This window comes from Peromyscus californicus, unplaced genomic scaffold, assembly GCF_007827085.1.
Source record: "Peromyscus californicus insignis strain IS unplaced genomic scaffold, ASM782708v3 Scaffold_6__1_contigs__length_162567912, whole genome shotgun sequence".
In the NCBI taxonomy this organism is placed as follows: Eukaryota; Metazoa; Chordata; class Mammalia; order Rodentia; family Cricetidae; genus Peromyscus; species Peromyscus californicus.
In genome coordinates, this window is record NW_026294584.1 from 117260949 (window position 1) to 117285457 (window position 24509).

At 38.7% G+C, this 24509-nt stretch overlaps 1 protein-coding gene across 2 annotated transcripts in view; it reads right to left on the bottom strand.

Annotated features, from left to right (window-relative positions):
* Positions 1-24509, bottom strand: part of Cntn3 (contactin 3) — a 395670-nt gene that overhangs the window by 10682 nt on the left and 360479 nt on the right. For both annotated transcript variants that reach the window (XM_052719452.1, XM_052719453.1), the window contains 3 exons: positions 23372-23606; positions 20904-21019; positions 6452-6638 (listed from right to left, as the gene is read on the bottom strand). In XM_052719452.1, coding sequence (XP_052575412.1) covers positions 6452-6638; positions 20904-21019; positions 23372-23606 — 538 coding nt within the window. The remainder of the gene's footprint in view (positions 1-6451; positions 6639-20903; positions 21020-23371; positions 23607-24509) is intronic.

Sequence of the window (24509 nt, forward strand, 5' to 3'; positions counted from 1 at the left end):
CATTCTATCAACAAGACTCTTTCTCAAGGTGATTCTAAATTGTGTCAATTGACAATTAACACCAACCATCATACGTGCTTATATAATATACAGGCAACTAAATTTACAGCCAAAGAGAGAACATCTGTAGAATGGAAATCCAGGAAGCACATCCCATGAGGTTCTTATGATGATGTTTTGCTTTCTACCATCACTCCCTGGGATTAAAGGCGTGAGTCACCATGCTTGGCTGTATCCTTGAACACACAGAGATGCAGGTAGATATCTGCCTCTGGAATGCTAGGATTAAAGGCGTATGATACCACTGCCTAACCTCTATGTTTAATATTGTGGCTGTTCTGTCTCTGACCCCAGATAAGTTTATTAGGGTGCACAATATTTTGGGGAACACAACCACCACACCTATGGGGATGTTTCCAAGGAGATTTAACTGTCATGAAAAACCACTCTGAAGGTGGGCAGCACCATTCTGTAGGGTGTGGTCCTGGAAGCAATAAAACTGAAAAAAAAAAAAAAAAGCTGGCTATACACCAGCATACATCTCTCTCTTCTCCCTGACTGTGAATGAAATCTGCCTATCCTCCTGCATGGAGTGAACTTAACGGCCACAGAACTGAGACAAACCAAACCCTTTCTTAGGTTTCTCAGGCATTTTGTCACTGCCAAGAGAAAAGTAACTGATAAGTTCCTTTGCTCTCTGCAGGTCTGCCAATGGTTTTCAAGGCAGGAAAATTGGTTGTCTAACAATTGGTTCGCCCATTGTCATTAACCTAAGAAGCCAATAAGAAGCCTATGCAGTTCTGAGTGGAATCACCAGAAAGAATGATGAGCCTACTTTCCAAGAGTTTGACCATTCAAAAACTGATAGTGAGAAGTCTAGTTGATACATTGTTATGCAGAGGAGTGGCTCAGGCTAAAATGGTGTCGCGATGAACAGAGGCAGGAGTTACAGAGTCAACCAGTAGATACTGGGCCAACTATGATTATCCGAATGAAGACAGAGCTTAAGGACTAATAAAATAAATAATGAAATGAAGCAAAACTCTCTTCCACGAAGGAGTTGATATTCTGGTTAAGGGGAGGTAACAGTAAAATAAGTGTATATCTAAGGTCTGGCAAAATGGCTCAGTGGGCCAAGAGGCTTACTGCCAAAGCTGATGACTGAGTTCGGTCTCCTCAATTCACCTGGTAGAAGGTGTAATCCAAATTCCGCAAGTTGTCCTCTGATCTCACTATGTATGCTGTAGTAGTACTACACATACAATCCACTCACACATGCATACAGAATGAATAAAATATAATTTTAAAAATTAATAAACACATATAAAATGGAGCATGTTTGGTGATGATCAATGGTTTAACATTTGTCTGCAATGGATGGGAAGTGAATGGAAAGTTCTGAAGATTAGAGTGATGGCCCCAAGATCACCCTGGCTTATGAGAGACACGCACTGCTTAACAATGAATGGCCACTTCAGATTCCAGGAAGGACAGAAGCAACTTGCTCCAGAGTAGCAGCTGTCAATGCAGTGTGTGTGTGTGTGTGTGTGTGTGTGTGTGTGTGTGTGTGTGAGAGAGAGAGAGAGAGAGAGAGAGAGAGAGAGAGAGAGAGAGAGAGAGAGAGGAGAGAGAGAGAGAGAGAGAGAGAGAGAGAGAGAGAGAGAGAGAGAGAGAGAGCATGAGTAGATGAGCAGAGATGTGCATATTACAAAGCACTATGGAGGTTAGAAGACAACTTCTGGTGTAGGGCCTCTCTCCTCCCACATTGTTTGAAACAGTCCTCAGTTTGCCCCTGCATATTCCAGGCAAGATGTGTCAAGAGATTCTGAGGATGCTTTAGTCTCTGCCTCCCAGCTTGCTGTAGAGCACCGGAGTTATCACATCCGGTCTTCTGTGGGTTCAAGGGCCTTGGACTCAGGGTCCCATGCTTGCTCACTGAGCACTTTCCCCATTGAGTCATTCCCCAGCTCACAGGAAGTGGCAGATTCTTGATAAAATCAGAAGTCAATTCCAAGTCAGTTTTAGGGGCCAAAATTAAGAGTAAGCACATGGGGTGTGGTGGGGTGGGGTGGCTCAGGGGTGAAGTACTTGCTTGCTAACCTGAGTAAAATCCCCCGTACTCAAAAAGTTGAAGAGAAGTGCCCTTTGCAAATTTTCTTTGTATGTCACACATGAGCTGTGGCCTGTACATGCTCCACATAATAAATTCACACACACACAAACACACACACACACACACACACACACACACACACACACACACACACACACACACAAGCACACGTAATGTAAGAGTCAAGCGTGCCTGAGATTTGGGGCCTAAGGACTAAAATCATCAGGTTGTGTTTGCTGAAATGGGGGTGTTATAATGGATAAGAGTTAAGATGAAGGACGGGAAGGAGAACTCAACTTAAGAAAGACTCAGACTCAGATCCTATTAGAAGACTTTGGAAAATGTTGTTGATCTGAATCCATCCACACTGCAATCAGAACTGCTATTGGAGGTTTATCACATAGGCTGCTGAGTACTTGTCCTGTAGATTCATTCTTATGAATTCTGGACATGAGACTGCCAATATGCTTCCCTTTAGAAATCAACACTTTCTATCATTTTCAGGCCATCTGCAAATTTTTCTCATTAGTCTCATTAGATGGATGATCATAAGAGTTACCTCTCTTTGGCTTTTGAGTGACAGAAACCCATCTTCAATTACTGAAGAGGCTAATTACTGTTAAGTTAAAGATGCTTTTAGGAAGCACAAGTATTTGGATACCAAAAATTAAGTGTTTAATGGAAGCTACAGTACTCTGCTTAAGAATCCTTCTGTTATTTTAAATCAGAAACAACATCTACAGTCTGCATGGGTGGAAATTCTCGCATGCTGAATCCCATGATTACAAGGACACACAGCTTGCAAATTTTAAACTAGACTGTAAAAGGCTGCAGCATATATTTTGAATTCACAATGCGCAGTCAGGAGGAAGTACGTTTGATTAATAACAGTACTTCAAGCTGGCCTGCTTCTTCGGCTTTCATTTATCCACTCAGTCATCCAGTCAGCATTTAATGAGAAGCTGACATGTGCTGGGAGTGGACTGGGCACAGAGTCTGGGTGAATAAGGCACACAGGACTCTGTAAAGTTCATCAACTCGAGGAGAAAACAGAGACCACACCAGGAATCAAATAGTATCTCAGCTCTTTATACCTGCAGCAAACAGATGATTTCTTCCAATGATAATCATGTAAGCCTTGCCAAAAGCTCTTCAATAGGACTTGAAGTTAAACCCCATCAATGCCTAGGATGATTATTCAAAGCTGCCAGTAACAACATCAGAAATAGCTATGAAAGATGCCATCTCGTTCTATTTTGGTACATGCTTTAAAAATCACTCGCATAATTTTCAAAAAGAATGCATGTTCTTTATATGCACTTTTTAAGATGACTGAAGAATTTATGGAATTTCCCATACAATTTAGAAAACCTTTGTTAACAGCATTTATAGAACAGTGTGCAGACTCTAGGTGAACTACAGCATTGGGAGAGCACTATGTTAAAGAGAGATTTAATTCACTTGGTGAAATTCTCACCAAACTTCAGTTGCACCAGCACTGGATTCCTGAATACCTCTGGCCATCTTATCCAGTCACAGAGCAAAATCTCAATAAACACTGGTGTTGAAAGGGATGTGGACCTTCTAAATATGTGGTTGGAAGAGAGGAGGGGACAATGTTTCAGACTCTGAATGACTGTCCCATCACCTACTCCACCATCTTTTTGAAGGAATCTAAATTTCCTGTGGCTCAGCCTTTTCACTTCTAAAGTCAAGACACAAATAGCTTCCAAGTCAGTGATGCCATGAGAATTAGGAATCAGAACACGAACCGTGTTATGAACTGTGAGCAGAAATTGCTCACAGTGTTAGCTCTTAAAACCATAATTATCATCATCATTATGCGTACATTTGTCTTTCCATGCTGTCTCTCCATTATAAAGGGGTTTGGTTTATGTTTTATAACTTCATTTCATTCACTGTATGTTATTGAGATATTCTTATTAACACATGGCTACCCTTTTCCTTTTGTTTCCCTAATACACTAAGTTCATCACTGATACCTCTGATATCATAGCTATTTTTCATAATTTATTTATTTATTTAATTATTTTGTGTGTGTGTGTGTGTGTGTGTGTGTGTGTGTGTGTGTGTGTGTGTGCATATGAATGTGCCACATCACATTGTGAAGTCAGAGGACACTTGTCTTGAGAGAGTTAGTTCTTTTCTGTTCTCCTGTGTGTTCCATAAAACTCAGGTCTTCAAGGTCAGAAGAAAGTACCTTTACCAACTGAGCAATCTTGCCAGCCCATAATGTTGTCTTTTAAATTTTTCCTAGTAAGCAATTACATTGATTATTAAGTTAGATCAAAGAGTCAAGTAAACTTACTTAAATGTATTTTTGTAATCAGCATTTTTGATTGATACTGGTTTTGAACATGTAAATAATGAGGAATATTTAAGCCTTAGTAATACTGAATTATTATCAAGAGAACCAAACATCTTTACTGAAAAGTTATAAATGCAGATCATTTTTCAGTTTGTGTATTTTCAAATAGCACATTCTTGGTCTAACTATGTGTTATTCATAAGAGATGGGCCACACTTTCCCTAGTAATTAGGCAAGGATAATGTTAAACCCCCACATTAGTGTGCTGCTTACAAATGGATGCTATGGAAGGGAATAAATGGCTTTGTTGCTACACTGTTGCTCTGCAGTGTTCATTATGCTAATAAGCTGCTAGCCACACTTTTCCTTTTTATAAATAATGCAAGGATAAACATACAAATTTCCTCCATCAAATGACAGTGGTTAATTAACATCTAAAGTAGTAAGATTACATTTCATGTGTACTTTAAATTACCAGTATTGTAATACCACTTGCCTATATATTCATCTATATATTACCAGCATTCTTAGCAGTTTAGGCAATGAATGTATGCTTTCAAATAAATTTGGACATGGCAATCTGCAAACAAAATGGTTCAAGTGCCAACCAAGAACAACTGTTATCTCGTTTCCGTATAAACTTAGTGAAACACAGAGATCTACTCAAGTAAATTTTGAAAATAAATCAAGAAGACAATTATGAATAAACAAAAATACCAATGTGTTCAAGGAACTTAACCCCTTCATGCCTCATTTTTCTCACCTTTAGAATTGAAATCGGAAGGAATTGATCATCAAGTACTTGGAACATGAATTTTCTCAGTCACTTTTAACTATGATCATGGTAACAATAATGGAAACAGTTTAAACTACAGTGTGTATGTTGAGAGAAAGTAACTAAATGCAAATAACTGACTTTCTTGATGACTAATTTAATTATAACATCACCACAGCTCATGAGCTAAACTGTGAATACATAGGTAACAGAAACTCAGCTTGGAAGACAATATTGGCATTTCTGGTTAGAATTTTTACTGTGTATCTATATTTATGTGGACCTCACTTTCTGATTATTATAACTTTTGAATTCATGTCAGAATCTTTTAAAACATGTGAGAAAGAAAGGTTTAGAAAGCAGGCTCCTGGGTGCTGGCATCAGCTTCCAGTTATTTATGCTTAACACAAGCTTCAGAGAACTAAAGACCCACAATGGTGGACCCAACAAAGCCTACCACACTTAAAAAGTAGACTAGGTGGACCTAATACCCATAAACACATTTTCTCATCAATGTACATTTGTGTTCAAATGGAAGGTCTACTTAAGAATTTAGGGATTTTTTTTTCCTCTCATACAAATTTATTTTTATTTTAATATAATTTTAAGTGATATAAATTTAATGTCTGAACTTAGGAGAGCATTGTCACAAATTTATATACCTGAAGATTATATAGTAATGTTTAAACATATAGAGTCTTACAGAAATTTCAGCCATTATTGTCAATAAAATATCGAATGAAAAAAGTTCCCCAATAATTCTGCACATATCTCATTTTCTAAAATGTTCTGCCTCATATATTAAGCACTTCAATATAATATCTTTAGAATATTCCACATTGATCCTTTTAACATAATTATATGACCATTATTTTTTTTAAAGATTTATTTATTACATATACAGTAATACATTCTGTCTACATGCCAAAAGAGGGCACCAGATCTCATTACAGATAGTTGGGAGCCACCATGTGGGTGCTGGGAATTGAACTCAGGTCCTCTGCAAGAGCAGCCAGTGCACTTAACCACTGAGCCATCTCTCTAGCCCAGGATATAGGGATATTGTGAAGGTGGCAATGCACAGGCCTCTGGGTTTGTGAGCTGTGGAAGTGGATTCCATCACTCAGTGGGGTTAATGACAAGTTATTCATTTAGGCGATAAAGGAGGCCGTCACTGACATTGCAGAGCCCCTTTCTTCCCATTCGGAAAGTGGAAAAGTGAGAAGCTACTTACGGGTTTTCTTGGTGGTTGCATTAACTGTGGCACTGAAGGGACCAGCGCCTGCGCTGTTGTAAGCCCGGACGGCTGTGTGATATGCCAGGTTGCTGGTCAGGCCCCGGAGCACAGCTGATGTCTGATTTCCTGCCACTTTCACTTTGCTGGATGATTCTTCTTCTCCTCCATTGTTCCAGTACCGCACCTGGTGGACAGCAGACATAAAACATGCAAACAGCTGGACCAAACATTGTCTTTTCCAAAACTCAGTCATTTTCATTAGCATGGGTGCTATGATGCATTTTCTTGTTTATGCCACCAGCATTCCCAGGAGACCCACTGTGTGCCAGGTGCTGCCCTCAACCTTGTCACAGCTGTTGGTATACGGAAAAGGGGAATGAAGAAGAGTTAGATAATAGTCACATAAACAAACGAAGCAGAGTCATTCCGGATGTGAGTGCAGCAGAGTACAAAATTGCAAGTGGGAAGGCAGAGGAGAAACACAGACACCCAACAGCAAGCTGTTCCCATTCCCATCCGTTACCAGCCTAGCTCAAGCTCAGATCTGCAGTGCTGGAATGCATTAATGAAGCATGAATAAACTCCACAGGAAGGTGGGCATTCCTTCTGGGAAGAAAGTGGAATGTTAGGGGGAAGATCTGAGAAAGGAGACTGGCCCCTGGAACATCCCACAGCGATGCTCAAATGTCACCAATTCTACCTGTGCCTGCAGACCTGCAGCAAGAAGCAGGAAGCAGTCAAAGCAACTATTTTAAGAATAAACATGTTAAAATATGTTACACGGATTTTGCTATTCTGTGATGTGTTAAAATGATTTTAGATTTATTAAACAGGCATAGGCATAAATGCTATAAGGATACAAATATGAACCAGTGATAATATTTGGCAGAAAGAAGTAATAAATGATAATGCAAAAGTCGTTGTCTGGGTACTGTGGGGACTGTTCAGTTGATAAAGTACTTGCTGCACAAGCAGGATCACCACAGTTCTGATCCTTAGCACTCACGGCAAGTACTGGGTGTGCCGACATGTACCTATAATCTGAGTTCTGGGTACATAAACAGGAGGACCTCTGGGGCTTGCTGGCCACTAGGTCTAGGCCAATCAGTGAACTCCAGGTTAAGTGAGGGACCCTGTCTGAAAAAATGAGGTGGAAAAGCCATTGAGGATAACAGACATTGACTTCTGTTCTCTACAGGCATGCTACTCATACACGCATACATGTGCATGCACACACACACACACACACACACACACACACACACACACACTAAAACATAAATGAAATATATGTACATATATTTTCTAAATATTTTCCATTTGTGCAATAAAATGCTGCTTTCTTTGTTTATAGTTTAGATTCTTCATTAGATTAAAAACAAATCAACAATGACAAAACATGGAAATAAAAAGCCTATGCAAAACACAATCACATGTTGAGTGGGAATAAGAACAGTTACTAACATTTGATTGTTTAACATAAATAATGAAGTTAACCTAAAGATATAAAAAAGATGGCACCTAAAAAAAGTACATATTGTACTTTTGCAAAGAAATACGCTTACCCTTCTCTCTTTTGTAGTTGACAACCTTTTACTGCAGCATTCATTTTTAAAACTTTTATAATAAAATATAACTATTAAAATAATTTTATAACTCCACAACTGTCTTTAATTTGAACACAACACAATTAGCAACAGATCTCTACACTCACAATCCTGAAGATAATGGACATTATGTAGACTAGGCTACCTCTGGACTCATGGACTTAGCTCTGTCTGAATCAGCAGATTTGGTGTTTCTAGCTGTGGTTGTTCAGTTGGTAGAATGCTCACTGAACATGCACAGAGCACATGGCTCAATGCCCAGCACCCCTGGATGTGTTGGCTCACACCTTCACCACTCTGGAACTAGAGGCAGGATAATTAGTACTAAAAGTTATCCTTGGCTACAAAGCAAGTCCAAGGCTAGCCTAGGCTACAGATCATACATGATGAAAAGTGAAATATTTAAAATGCAGAACTCTAATTAATTAGAGTAAAATTGCCCAGTTTTAAAATGCTCTGTACAATAGTATGTAGAGCAAACAAATCATACTGACTAGTTGGATAGGATATTGGTTTTAGCCCTCCAAGCAAAAATATTTTAGAAGTTACTCTGTTTTTTCCAAATGAGCACCTATACATTTATTCTTTAAAAAAATAATAGCCCAATGTAAATCTCATATACTTACAATAATGTTTCTAAATTATAAAACTAAATAGTTCAGCATTCTCTGCCTCACTTTGTATTATAAGCTCCTCCTACCCGTATACATGCTGTTTTGATGTTATTTCTGTGCATTTCTCTTGCAAAAGAATTATTCATTTTCATGAGAACCTCAGATGAGGTATCTGAACCCAGTAAATATGATTTTCTTTATAAGGCCACTCCACTCTCCACTGATAAGCAAAATGCTAACAGACATAAATCTTATATAACCAATACTGAACACTGTATGTACTGTGAGGTTTAGATGACCTGTCCTTGAGGACACTGTCTAGCTATTTTCTAAGAATGACATCTAATCAATAATTATAATAAAATGTTATAGACAGCCGGAAAGCTTGTGGCTTGGGATACAGCACAGGTTGGGGAAAGTATCACATAAATCTGCTTTATAATAATCCTCACTTAACAGATGACGCAGGAGAGGGATGGAGAAGTTTGATAACTCAATCAAGATCCTGTTTAACTTCTGGTCTCTTGTTAGTTTCTAATCCATGAGTCATTCTTTTTGTGAGATATCAAATTACTTCAGTGTGAGCTGCCTAAGAAAATGTGCCTTGGGAGACCGATGTAAAGAAGAAGTAAAAATAATTCACAACTGGCATGTGAAGTCTACTTTTATAAACCCATTTATAGAGTTTAAAAGTCATCTTGAAAGTTCTTGTGAACAATACATGTTAAAGTACTATAACCCTTCTCCAAGGACTGGAGAGATTTATCTTTAGATCATAGTTGATGAAATTAGAAATATTTAGACACAGAGAAAATGTGTGCCAAATTTGAACATAATACTAGTCAGTGAAGACTGACAATCTTAGATAGCTGTAAAGAGTTGAATAAATACACAAATAGCCAGAACCTAAACAAAAAGAAGTAGAAATTTCCTATAAGCAAGTTTTCTGTAAGTATTCCAATATGTTCTGTAATATTTTTCATAAAAATATATTTATTATATAATAAATTATATACAAATTAAATAAATATATCTATTAAGTAAAAATATATTTATTCTTTGTTTTGTTGGTTTGTTGTGGAGCTAGGAATTGGAACTTAGGGTCTTGTATTGTATAAGTGGGTCTACCTAAGCTTTATTTATCATTGGAATTTTTTTAAAAAAACTTTATTTTTATTTATTCTTTGTGTCTTTCGCATCATGTATCTCTATCCCATTCATTTCCTGTCTCTTCGTAGTCACCCTCTGCCCTTGTAACCTCCCCCACCCAAAACAAAACAAAATAAAATAAAATTTAAGAGAAAAGAAAGAAAGGAAAAATCTCATCATGGAAGCCGTAATGTGACACTGTGAGTCACACTGTAGACCCCTTTATCCATATATCTTTATGTGCAAGTAAGTGTTCATTGAAAAGAGTGATTGGTCTGGTTTGAGGCCTCTGGTTTATACACCATTGATGCTAGGCCCTCACTAGGACTCCTCTTGGATATCCTGTTGTTGCCCTGTGTCATGGAGATCCTGCAGCTTTGGGTCTGCAGGACTGGCCCCTTCATGTGCTCCACCAGATCAGAGATGGTGTGGATGTTGGGGTGGGCCAACTCATAACCCTGGTTCTTGGCCTGAGTAGTTGCTGGGTTGATCAGCCCACCAACTCTAGACCGTCTTCACCTTTTGGGAGAGTGGCCCCTATACCTTTCCTGGGCAACACAGTAGAGTTAGCCCTGAAGGTGTAGGAGTGGGAGAGCTGACTCTGAGGATGTAAAGGCAGGAAAATTGGCCCTGTCCCTTGCTCATTGCTGTAAGGGGTGAACTAGCAAGGGCAATGCTGAAGAGCCCACTCTGGTGCTTTGGGCCTCTTTTTAGTTTTAATTTTCAGAGTCCCATTAAGTTGCTTGAGTTCAAACTCATTGTGAAACCCAGGATGGCTAACTAGTAATCCTCCTCTGTCAGTCCCCCTGAGTTAGCTGTGTCAGCAGGCCTAGCTGCTAAATAATTCTGCATTATTCCATTTTCCTTGGGTTCTGTTTGAGATTCAAATAGTAACAGCACTCCCACTGAGAGAATATAATATCATCTTGCTGATGTACAATTTAAAGGTGCAGCTAAAACATGGAGATGTGAAAAGTGTCTACGATGGGGGAAATACTTTGCAAATGTGTGCCAAAAAGAACTGATATGAAGTTGGGAGAACATGAGGGCAGTGTCTATAAAAAAGGAGCAGAAACTCAAGTGTTGTAAATGAGAACTGTACCAAGAGTCATAGGTGGGATATTTGCTACCAGCTTACTATAGTAGACTAAAAGGTCATCCTCTTTACAATAGCCAAGTGTATTGCAAATAGGATAAAATCATTATGTGACAATAGATTAAAAAGTCAGCTAAATTTGAAAAGTAGCAGGCAAAACTCTTAGAACTGAAAAGAAATTAAAATAAATAAAAATCATTGATAAGAATATAGCTGAAGATGAATGGTGGAAGTATTTCTACATTAGTCCAGAACATGGCCCAGAGAAACAAACAAACAAAAAGTTCTGAAAGTGAAGCTAAGAGACATGGAAGATGGGCTATGTAGTTCCAACTAGAGTCCTGAAAAAGGGATCAGGGAAAAACAGCATTCAAAGGACATATGGATAAGAGTTTACAGAATTTGATGGGCATAGGCACCTTCATCTTGTAAATCCACTCAGAGTTTACTGTGGGAAAAATAACATGGGAAACCATATGAAAGGAGAAGGTGATTAAGGGTGAACTGTCCTTCTCAGCTGCTTTCCATAGCTAGAAACCTGCTAGGTCCAGTTTGTCTCTATAATGGTAGTGAGCCATTGTATCTTGGTTTGCTGGAGAGGAATCTCTCTCTCTCTCTCTCTCTCTCTCTCTCTCTCTCCTGTGTGTGTGTGTGTGTGTGTGTGTGTGTGTGTGTGTGTGTGTGTGTGTGTGTATGCATGTATGATTCATTTACTTCATTGATAAGGGCAGTCTCACACCATAGGTCATGACTTAACTGTTCTCAGACCTCTATTGCTGAGCAAGTCTCCTCCTTAAACACAGTCTCAAGTCCCCTCCTTAAACACAGTCTCATTCTCTACAGTTTCAGTTATCCTCAGTGGACCACAAGCTTCTTGTAACTTCTGTAGAGAAAGGTATTTTAAGAAAAAGAGATGACATTAGAATAACTGTTATTGGAGTATGCTGTCATATGTGGTCTATTTTATTATTAGTTATTGGTAATCTCTTAAGTCTATCACTTATAAAATAAACTTTATTATCAATAGTTTCAGGATTCCCCTGGTACCTTGGAACAAAACATTGTTGAATTGTGAGAAGACTTGGATTAACACCATTTAAGAATACTTCCCTCCTTTCTTCACCAGGCTGGGTATTAAATTCCAACTCTCTGGGCATCTATGAAACATAGTGCTTTAATTTGCTGATGAGATAATACAAGTTTGTTTTGCTTTCCTTTTGAATCATAAAACCATTTTGCCAGTCAATACAATTTAATCTGGATAAGTAAACAGAAACAAACTGGAAGAATGTCACGATTAAGAATGTTATCTCTATTTCTGCAAGTAATTTGGTTACCCAAAAGTAATACTCCTGCTGTGAGGACTCTTTATTATCACTGTAGCAGAGATTTTATTAATTTAAGTATAACTGAAATACAGTACATAAAGATGCTGCATTGAAAAATGGTACCTTTGCTTAGTCACTAAAGAACAGGTATTAAATCAAGAATACTTTTAAATAGATGAAAGTGGTTATGTGCATGCTTAGCGATTTTCAAAAGGAGGAATATTTTTAACATAGCTGTTACATTGAACACACTGGAATAAACAGAAGGCACGGAAAAAAATACATTGAACTATTTTAGGAAAACAAGCCCACATTTATCTTTCCCTCATGGTCAGTCTGTTCTTGGCCCTGGGAGAGTCATGTGGAACAACTGCACACATCAATCTGGCTCATTTCCTGCTGTCTTCTCATTGGACATCATTTGGAGGGGGTGTCTAGTAAAACCACAGTACACCTGGGAAGCAAAAGTTGTTCTCACAGCTATATGGCTGAAAGCCAAGGCTGCAAAAGAGTCCTTGTTGCTCTCCACCCTTGTGAAGGGTCACTGCAACCAACCTCAACTGCAGAACTCTGTCTTCTACCCTCTCTTAAAATCTGTACCTACTCACTTAAATAAAGTTTGCCTGAACTGCCTTATGCAAATATGTCTCAATTGTCTGTGTCCAATTTTCCTGTGTTCATTTTCCTATGTGAATTCTTTGCTCAGTAACAAGGAATGAGCATAAAGGCATATGCCTTTGCTTCCATACTTTCAGAGAAGGTACTCAAATATTTGATACTTTTCTTCAGTCAAATGAAAATGTTAGGGACTAAATACGTTCTGTACAGCTGTTTGGAACAGGAGGCTGGATGAAGACATCAAGGAGTCTCAGTGAGGGATTCTTTTGTGTTTACTCCTCTGCCAGACTTAAAACAAAAGTCTATCAGGTTCTCCCTAAATATGCTGTATTGAGCTAGTTCACATGTATAGGTTTATTTCACATACTGAGAAAAATGATTCTGTATGAGTTTATTTCTTCTCTTTTTTGAATTAAAATAATTATTAACATGTGTTAATTGTACATACTTCTTATGGTTAATGCTGGTTGTCAATCTGACAGAATGTAGAATTAAATGGAAGATAGGTCTCTGGGCATGCCTGTGGGGATTATCTCGATTGCATTTAACTGAGGTGGAAGACCCACCCAACTGTGGGTGGCATCATTCCCTGTCTAGGATCCTAGAATATGGATAAATGGAGAAGGAAAACTGAGCAGAAACACATATCAATTGCTCTCTGTGCTCCTTACTGGGGACACAATGTGACTAGCTGCTATGGCTTCCTTGCCAGGTTGGACTAGAACCTCGAACTCTGAGCTGAAACAAATCCTTTCTCCCTGAGTTGCTTTGGTTGAAGTATTTTATCACAGCAATGGGAAAAGAAACTAAGGCAAAATTAATGTCATACAGTGTGGCATTTTAGTGTCTGTATACTTCATACATTGCTCAAACTAGGGTAATTAGTATTTCCTTATCATTTCTCTTTACTATGAGAACTTTTCTTCTAATTCCACACACACACACACACACACACACACACACACACACACACAAATACAAGAGGTTACTATAAGTAATATGAACTGACAGCAGCTGTGACTGGATGCAGAAGACCTGCAGAAGTTCAATGGGGCATGGATGAGGGAGGGACTCAGGATGTCTCACCCCTAGTTGAGCAGCTATTGGTAACTGAGAGCTGCTGGGAAATGGAGAGTCAATTTTTTTTTATATACTTGTATTAACAATTTTTATTGAACGTAAATACTGTTTGAGAAACTTCACAATTCAGCTGAGGTCAATTTAGAATTTGACATTGTATTTCTGTTCATGGAATCAGGTTCCATCTAAAGCACCTAGAATGATTAATATTACTGAAGACTTCCAGATAAGGAATTTTATTGTCAAAGCAGTTTTAAAGATCATATAATAGGTATATAATAAAGAGTTTCATTATGATATTTTCAATCATAACATGCTTCATTTGTATCCACCACCATTAACTTCTCTTCTCCCAATGCCACCCAAGTTAATCCCCTTTCTCTTTTTATATAGACCTACTTCATTTTATTATTATCTCATTTAGTGACCCAATGAGTTTCACTAAGGTTGCTTACAGGAGCATGGGTGGGAGTCTGTTTACAGGATAATGTGTAACTTATCAATGGCTACACTACTATAAGTGATATCAATTGTTATCTGCTTATAAATTCTGGTGGGCATAAAGCATGAGCCCTCTCCTTTCCATGACAGTGTGATGACTGATCTAAACTTCGATCTTGCACAGATAAATAAAGCTGCTGCAAGTTCAAGAATACAGAACCTATGCCATGCTTTAAAGTCAGCATTTCATATTGCTTCCTACTTTACTCCAGCATTTGCATTCTTTCTGTCTTTTGTTCTGTGATGTTCTTTCAGCTCTGGAGGGGTGATACACATGTCCCATTTATAGCTAGGCATTAAACAATTATTTATCTCTATACTTTGATCAAGATTGAGTCTCTGCAGTCACTGTTAGCCACTCATTATTCTCTGGGTATAAATATTCCAGTTATTTAGAAGGGAGTTTGAAAGGTATACCATGTCTGTTTAGTAAAGCGATAACAATAGTTTCCTCACTAAAGCCCTTGACCTCCCTGTCATGGGATTTTGACTAGGTTTACAGTACCTAATGTGAATTCCCTCCTGTGGAGCAGGAATCAAATATGATAAGAAGGTAGTTAGCTATCCTGATAGTGGACGTACTACTCCTTTACCAGTAGGTTCCAGAGAGTCAATTCAAGTGGCCCTTGAATGAGGCTACCCATGCTCTCGTAAATTATCTTATACCCATACACACACAGAAAAATACTACTCTCAGCCTTGATCAGATAAATTGCTCTTTGCAGTGGATCATGGTGAATTCAGAGACTCATGGTTGCTCAAGGTGCTAAGAATATGTGAGTGTAGAGTGCTTAGCCCTCAACATGGCCATTGTAACCATGGACTGACAGTGACTGCAGTTATCTGTAATAGGCTTTTACAAGACTAGGCTTGCCATCAACAGGCAGTCATAGATGGGGGAGCACATGTGTCCCTTACCTCTCCCTTAACTATTACCTGGAGGGATGGATAGTCTTCATTGTTAGCTCACCAGGCTGCAATGAATAGTTCATACTCATGCTCACATAGACGGCCCTGGTTAAACTCAGTAGTTCACAAAAGAAAGAAGACATGATGTGGAAAAGGGATTTGTAGGGAGGAGGATGGGGTTCATAGGGATGGGAGGGAGATAAAAGAGGGTGGAAGATGAGAATAATTATCATGTATTGTATATGTGTATGATATTGTCAAAGTATCTTTTTTCGAAGAAGTAGAGGTGGTAGTAGCAGAGGCAGAGGCAGAGGGAGGAGGAGGAGGAGGAGGAGGAGGAGGAGGAGGAGGAGGAGGAGGAGGAGGAGGAAATTATTAGTATACACCATGTAAGAACTGTGTGTTCTCTTCCTCAGGTATCCAATCTCCACACCCCTACAGGCTTCTGCCTCTTCTTTATCATGTCTGCCTCTCTTGTTCATATTCTAAAGGGCACCAGGAAAGACATGAGCCCAAGTGTAACTGCTTAGCAGATGAAATAAATTGGAGCCCAGGGAAATGAGCTTCTCAACTAACGCTTGGTCAAATCAGAAAGAAAATTAGTCTTGATGCTAATGACGACATGTGCTCAGCTTGCCACATGGGCCGTGATCAGCTCTCACTGAGATGAGAGAGAGGCGGGAGCTATTAACAAGTTCAAAGACAAACTTGAGAAACTGCAACCCACAAACTCAGCCACATGACTGATAATTAATTACTCTGCTAAGTCATTTATCCTTCCAGGTTAGTTTTGAAATAATTGCTGAAACTAAGAAAAGGTATATTTTTATCAGGCTAAAATTACATAAATGAATTCTTAACATTTTCCCCACCAGTTCATGAATCTCTTAGTTCATTTTCTTTTTCTTTGTGCATATCACACACTTGTAGAGTACATTTTTCAATCATGGCTTCTTTTGCACACACTGTATGTGCTACATTTGAAGATCCTGTTTGTTATTTTTTGCACAAACAGGAAAAATGCAAACACTCCCCAACCCAAAAGTTTATGTAGAAAGTTGCATTATCACTGTTCTTGCAGTCCCTTGCCCCCTGCCCTACCAGTAACAGGAACAACAGCTCTGGGGTCACACATTTGATGCACAGTAGACTTATTTCCTGTCTTTCTTTTTAATTATTTTTTTCAGTGAAATTTGAATCCAAAGTCCAACATTCAAAACAGAAAGTAAGTCTCCTTGGGCAGTTTTGACAAATGCTGCTGTTTTTAACAAATAAATTTGTTTATTTATTTATTTTACACCCCAGCTGCAGTTTTCCCTTCCTTCCCAGTCCCTCTCCCCAACCCTTTCTGTTCCAACCTCCCTAACCCTCTCCCACTCATTTCAGTTCAGGAAAGGGCAGGTTTCTCATGAGTATCAACAAAACATGGCATATCAAGTCACAGTAAGACTAAGCACTTCCCCATATATTAAGGACGGGCAAGGAGCTTTCTTTCACTTAATTCTAAAACAAGGCTCTGAGTTATTGGCTAGTATTATCTCTATTTTAAGTGAACCTTTGAAAGCTTTATGAATGTCCTGGAGCTCACTTCCCAAACAGCAAAGTCCAAACTGTATTAAGTTAGTCATCTTTTTTTCGTACTACCCTGAGTACCTGGGAAACAGGAACAAACAATTAAGTGAAGTTCTCTATTCCATATGGGGCCTATCTCCTCACCCAGGAAGATCTGACTGCATGAAAATGGTGTAACCTCTACGAGATGCTAGGGTTCTTTGATTTTCTATCAATCACATGCTCATATGCTTTTTCCAACATGAAATCTATTTTCAATAAAATGACCTTTTCTGAATAACTCTTCAGCAGCTGAATTTATACATTAAAAAAGTCAGGGCTGGGGACATTTCACAGTCATTTCAGAACTCATGTGCCCTACTTAGTTCAATCCCCAGAATTTAAATGCAAAATTTGGTACAGCCCTGGTGTCTGTCATTTCTTTAATCATACTTGTTGTAGGATTAAAACCCCATGTTAGGGGGCCATAAACAAGTGGATACCTGGGGCTTACTGGTCAGCTAGTCTTTCTGAACTAATTAATTCTAGGTTCAGTGAGAAATCCTGTCTCAAAAATAGAAGGTGGGCTGGGCGGTGGTGGTGCAGGCCTTTAATCCCAGCACTCGGGAGGCAGAGCCAGGCGAATCTCTGTGAGTTCGAGGCCAGCCTGAGCTACCAAGTGAGTCCCAGGAAAGGCACAAAGCTACACAGAGAAACCCTGTCTCGAAAAACCAAAAAAAAAAAATAGAAGGTGGAAAGAAATAGAGGAAGACACTCAACATCAACTTTAGGCCTCTAAAATCATGTTTACACACACATCCATAACATGTAAATATCCCGTGCTAACAATTCCCAACAGCCAACACTCTCAAGATGTTTTATAAGCCCACAAGTCCAGAATGGTGTACTCATTTATTTCATTTAATTGTATCACAAGGTACAGCCATGTTGGGACTTACGACCCTGCTTTTGTTTGTAAGGGCAAAAGCATTCAAGGTTGGCATGCATTTCTATTTCCTCACTAAAGATTGTCAAATATATACATTGATTTTCCTTGACTAGTTTTGACTGAAAACTAAATCCTTTGTCCTGCTCATCTTATGGGAATTTCAATTACAGTCACTCCTGGGTCATTTTTCAAAGCTGGGACAGGTAGCTTTTTATGACATTTGATTTTAGCCCTTTAGGTGTACCAGTGTGGGGCTATTCTAGGTGAATGGGAAATCACTGCTGTATGCCAGAGCACATCTGCTCCTTTCTGTGGTCTTGCCAAGAATCCGGCTGGGCACTGCTAGGGAGTTTCAAAAATGTTTCCCACGAAGACCCAAAATTTTCCATATTTTCTTTCTCAGCACCCTCCAAGACACACAGAACTATCTACTGACGTTTCTTACCCTATGGAAAGAATGCTAGAAGACATCAGGTAGGTATCAGGCCGGGTGACTCAACTCTTCCCGAGTTTCCTCAAGCTCTCTTTAAGCAAGAAAGCTTAGGACTCAGTGTCTGCTTGAGACTATTTACTGGAATAAAATTGGCAAATAAACATCTTAAATAGTCTCTTTAGACATGCTTTCCAGCTGGCTTTTTATTTTCATGGGCCATATGTTATGACAAATACCTTCCACATGTTACCTTGTCCAGCTTCCTGAAAGCATGCAGCTTATGAAACTGCTCACACAGCAGGGACTGGCTTTCTCTTCATTGCTTTGCGGCCCTGCTCCTGCTTGCAGCCAACAGAGCTTTATTGTCATTGTCACAGTCAGTGCTCTAGCCTTTGGGAGCTGCTGCTGTTGCCCTATCATGGCCCACTGCTTACACCCACCTCACAGGATCAGGTGTCTGGATTCCTACTTTCTCCTCTGGCCTCATTTTAGAGGCTGATCATGTCCCTGCTGTATTTTTATGGTGTTTCACACTCTTCACCCTCCACCTCCCTTAATGAGTGTCTCTTGTTTCTGATTTGGTCTTTTTCTATCAAAACCTGTTCTTCTTATGTTTAATCATAAAAGCTGTCACCTTTCTAATACTTACTAAAACGTGTACATTACCTACATGATTTCATCCAGTGGTTTTAAGGAGAATTTACAGAGCTCATGTTTACTGATAACCCCAGGTAATTCTGAGGAACTGACCCCTAGCCTATATCTTAAGCATCACTGCTCTGGTGCCTGTCCTATCTCTAATTCACTGGTTAATATTTATTTAAGTCAAGCCTTGTTTGGTTACAAGGAATGGAGACACTCAGAGCTGTTCAAATACAAAGAGACTTTAATGAGAAGCAGGGCAAAGTGGCAACAAATCTCAAGGCTACTTGAGATTCAGGTAGCTATCAAATGGCTCTTCTATTTGTTCTTTCTGAAGTTCTATAAGCTCTTGCTTGCTTTATCATCCAGGGCAACACAGGAGTATATCTGCTCCCTCTCATCTTACCAGCATTGCCCGGTATGCCTGGAGTGTTAGCTTACAAAATAGAAGTAAGCTGTGAATCTGACACAGCACCTCGATGGCTATAATGTCTACCCTACTTACTTAAACATGTCAAATAAGAACCCTACTGATTGTGATGTACTTTTTATAGACCAGTTGCCTATGATCAAGTGACCACCCTAGGACCAACGCCTGTGGTTGGACTCAAAAGCAGAAGGGGAAAAGGCTGTGTGGAGCTAACATGCCCATGTAAGCCTGGCCAAATCGCCTGGTTGCCCATAGAAGTAGTGTTGTTGTTGTTGTTTTGTTGTCAACTTAACATAAGTTACAGTTATCAGAGAAGAGGAACTTCAATTGAGAAAATGTCTCCATAAGATTGCCTTAGGCAAGTCTGTAGGTCATTTTCTTTACTAATGATTGATATGGAAGGGCCAAGAACACTGTGGGAGATGTCATCCCTTCTGCAGGTAGTAATGAATGGTACAAAAAAGCGAGCTAAGCAAGCAATGAGAAGCAAGCTGGTAAGTGGCATTCTTCCATGGCTTCTGCTTCAGTTCCTGCTTCCTGATTCCTGTCCTGACTTCCATCAGTGATGGAGTGTGGCCCAAGAGTTGTAAGGTGAAATAAACCCTTTCCTCCACAAGTTGCTTTGGGACATGAAATTTTATCACAGTAATAGAAACCCTAAGACAGGGAGGTTCCTAAGAAGACAGATGTAGGAAAAGTAGAAATCATAACTATCATTCCAACAATGTTGTTGTTAAATAAACCTTAATATTGTTTTCTTTCATTTATCTAGTTCTTAGTTATATTGCTTTTTATTAAACATTGGATCATTTTATTATTCAGCACCATGTGTAAAATGGCTCTGCTACGCCATTCTGAAGTCACCCTTCTCCAGCGAATGCCCTTTAGCGATGTCTACACTATTCATGCTCAGTGGGAAATGTTATACTTCTTCCATGTTTATTTACTTTTCCTTTAATTTCCTGGCTAAGCTTTCCTACCCTTGTGGACCCTATCAAAATGGCATGTCCTTTTGCACTCAAACTGATTTGCTGTCTTGCTGACTTATTTTGACTTTCATTTTATTCGGTCTTATGATATCATCTCTTTAAATATTTTTCTTATTTCACCAAATACAGAGATCACTGCAAGTGAGAGTCATGTTACAGGCTGCTAAGTGTACTAGAGACTAGAAGAGAATCTTACAATGTAACAAGAACACCAAGAGAATAGGCCAAAAACCTGGGGAATGTGTTTTCCTGGTGACATAATAATTATATACACTCGGTACTATAGTTCAATCTCATTCTTGTTATTTTAGAGAAGCCACATAGAAGATTTAGATTCCACAACTTTCTTCCATATTTATTGTATGAGCCTTCTCCACCTAAATGGTTATTTCCATCTACCTGGCTGAGTTAAAATACTCTGATGGGGCAATGTGCCTGCCAGTAAGAAAATTTCAGCTGAAGACAGTATTTGTCTAAAATGCTGATGTTAAGAAGAATTTAAAATAAAACATTGTAGCAACATGCAAATACACATTAATTCTAAAGCAATTACCTCATAGCCAAGTAAATGTCCATTGCTCAACTTCCAGGGAATTGTGTTCCATGAAACTTCAATTTCTGAAGAAGACAGGCTATGGGCAGAGATGTGGGATGGGGCTACTGTAGGCTCTGTTCAGAAACAGAAATTGGAATACAGTGATAATGTTGGGCATTAAATTGACAAATCATCTGAAATTCTAAATTTAAAATTTTTCAATTTAAGTTTTTGAGACAGGGTATTGGCATGTAGTCCTAGCTGGTCTTGCACTTTTCATGTGGTCTAGGCAGGCCTAGAACTCACAAAAATCATCCTGCCTTGGTTCTAGGGGACTGCAATTATACGAATGTACCATAAAACTTGGCTGAAATCTTTAAATAATAATAATAAAAACATTGATCAGTTGAAGAACTTATAATATTCTGTAAAAGTATTTGAAATCATTTACCATATCGTGAAAATATGGATCCTACTCTTCTGCTTAGGAAAAGGTGACTTCATAGTTACTAGGTTTTCATAGCCTAATTGCCATAGCAACCTATATTTCACTCTTTGGACTTATTTCTTAGTATCTTCCTTTTTTCAATCCATCCTTTTGTTCTTTCCATCCTGTCTTTGCTTCCCTCTCCTTCATCCCACACCAGCTGTTTACCTGCAAATGCTACTGACATCATGTCAAGCAAAGACCAAGGTCAAGTCAATGTCATTGGCTCATAAGTACTGAGTGAGTGCAGTTTCTAGGGAACAGAGATTCAAATGCGATAGATTGCAGATTCTATCAAAGGAGAGAGTAGACATGTCCATTTTATCACCAGGAAATCCTCTTTGTAACACTTGTTCCTGGGTTTTATGGGGTTCACAGAGATTTGCTTTTCTCAGCATACTGGTTCTCAGCGGACATTTCTCCTCTTCAACATCCATTTCTGCATTAAATGGTTCTGATCCTAGGCCCTGACTACATGAGGCTGAAATAGAATCCGAGTTTAACGATGGGCACAGTGGTTTTTCTATTTAAATACTCTTAGGGTTGGGGCAGAGACACCAGCAGTACTTAGAACCAATCAATTCAGCACTGGCAGTCTAGAGCATCAGAACATTTTCTGAGACCCTCGGATTGTGGTTCTTTATGAGGCTCCCTGAACAGATTTTAATTTGACTCACTGAGTCAAAGTAACATATTTCTAGTATATACGTCACTGCAAGTGGGTCAAGAACAGTAACAACACAGGGGAAGTGAGCAATACAAGAATAGGTAGAAAGCTCTGGATGTCTCTTTATTCCACTAACAACACTCAGGTCTTAGGTGCATGGGTAGGCAGTATCTAAAGATTCCTTGGTTCATCACTGTCTAAGCCCTGGTCTGCCCTTATAGGTCTGATAGTTTCTGGAAAATGGGTCTGGCTATAAACAGTAGGATCACTCTTTAGAAAAGATTTTTACAACAATTTTATTCTTCCCCATTAATGGAAAAATGAAAATATAAGACTAGAGGTGGGAGTCTTAATAAAGCTGACTATATTTATTACCATTGAAGTCACCAACTTTGAACCATGTTTCATAATTTATTACCCAGTCTGAGATGTAGGGGAAACAATATGCTATCATTGTTCATAAGTTCAGAATGGTTAAGGCCAAAGTTCCCTGGGTGAAATTGGTTTTTCCATTTACTAAATATATTTTAGCAAATTTGTTCACATCCTTCATCAATCTCCCATTTTCTCATGTCTAAATGGAAACTAATAATTGAATCTATGTTTCAACCTTTATTTGAAAATTCAAAATGGCAATGCCTGGCAGATGTTGAGTGCTCCATATAACATGGTATGGGACAGAACATGATTACAGGGTTAGCATTCAGTTGTCAATATCTCAGATGGCAATTTTGCTTGATTCTCCTAATTTCATTATCATTTTCTCAAGAGGGCTTGAAAGAAAATATTATATTTTGATTTCTTGAGGAGGTGTACAAGAAAGTCAGAATGACTGAGCAGGTTCTTGGTGAAGTATGCAAGTGTCTACAACAGTTGGGGTCATCCTTCAAAGATAGACACTCTACATCTCTTAAATGTCAAACTCCTGGTTCTCATTATCCATCATGCTTCTGTCCTTTGCTGAGGCCGTAGGAAATACTGTTTACAGCATTGGGTCAGGGTAGTTGAAGGACTGCTTAATTTTTACACCAAGAAGAAAAATGAACTTTAGGAGGTGACAGTATTCCATGGCTCACAATATGAAACTCAGGATGGGAGTGCCTCATGAACAGTTGTAATTGATCATTATGCTCTGTAACTATTCAGTGAGTCTTAACATTCATAGTCAGGTACAGTTGATCATTATTATCTGCACTAGTAATCTAACAATAGCTCTGGTGACTGCTCTTTTGAAAAAAAAATACATCTCTGAAGTCACAAATAACTTTCAAGACATTTTTTAAAAGCAATGCATTGATTAGATTGGAACTAAAGCCTTTGTATTTTCCATACCTTCCTCTGCAGAGAATACTGTTGTCACTGGGCTAAAGGGCCCTTCACCTTTGTTATTGTAAACACCCACTTTAACTTCATATGGTGAAAAAGGCACAATGCTTTCATTCCTAAAGATGTATCTTGGGTTATCTGGGGATGTCACCACTGTCTGGATCCAGGTGGTAACCCCAAGTGGGCGGAAAGCAACCACGTACCCAAAACCTTCACCATTCTGTAGTTCTTCAGGGACTGGCTACAAAGAAAAGACATATTAAGTCATCCTAATTTATAAGGTCCAGGAAAAAAGATAGAGAAATCATTTGTGGAATTGAAAGTCATTAAACGATGATCTATATGGAATTAAGCAGATGTATTTTGAAAATGAGAAAAGCACCCATGAGCAGTCAGGTGAGCTGCTTTTAGACAGTCATTCAAAGTCATGTCACTCATTCACAGGCATCTAGATAATGAAATTGCATTTTCTTTAATTATTTAGATATCAGAATATCACATGGTCTAAGTCTGAGTTACTAATAACATAAACTTTCATTCAAGAACACCTGTTTTTTTAAGACAAATAAAAATGATCAAATCCCTAAGTGCTAATTTTACAGAAAAAGGTCATACCTGGATATTATGACTCAGAACAAAAACACTAGAGAGAAAGAGGAAGTGAATCCAACACTCTAATTCAAAGCTACATGTGCTTATGTAAAAGATTCTGCTTATATCCACCACAGGAAAATGGCATTTTACTTGTTAATCACTATCTGCAAATTTACACAGAGAATTTAGTTCTAGTGTCTTTTAAATGTTAAATTCATTATTATAGTATTTCCTAATTGTGACATGAAGCTAAGGCTAAGAGAATGACCAGAAAGAAGCTCGACACCCAAGCACACGATGGTCTGTGTGATATTGACGGGACACACAGGGCTGCATAGAAAATTACGAGTGAACAAGAGTCAACTGTTAGTGCCTGATTCTCAGTTCCACATTCAAGAACCAAGTGATTTTGATCAAACTGTTTATGGTCTCCTTGCCTTGTTATTTTTACTGATACCACATTGTAAGTATGGAATGAAAATAGTAAGTGCAAACGAGAGGAAAAGTGATTAGCACGGAATGCAGCTGGGTGAAGAGCAGTACCACAGGC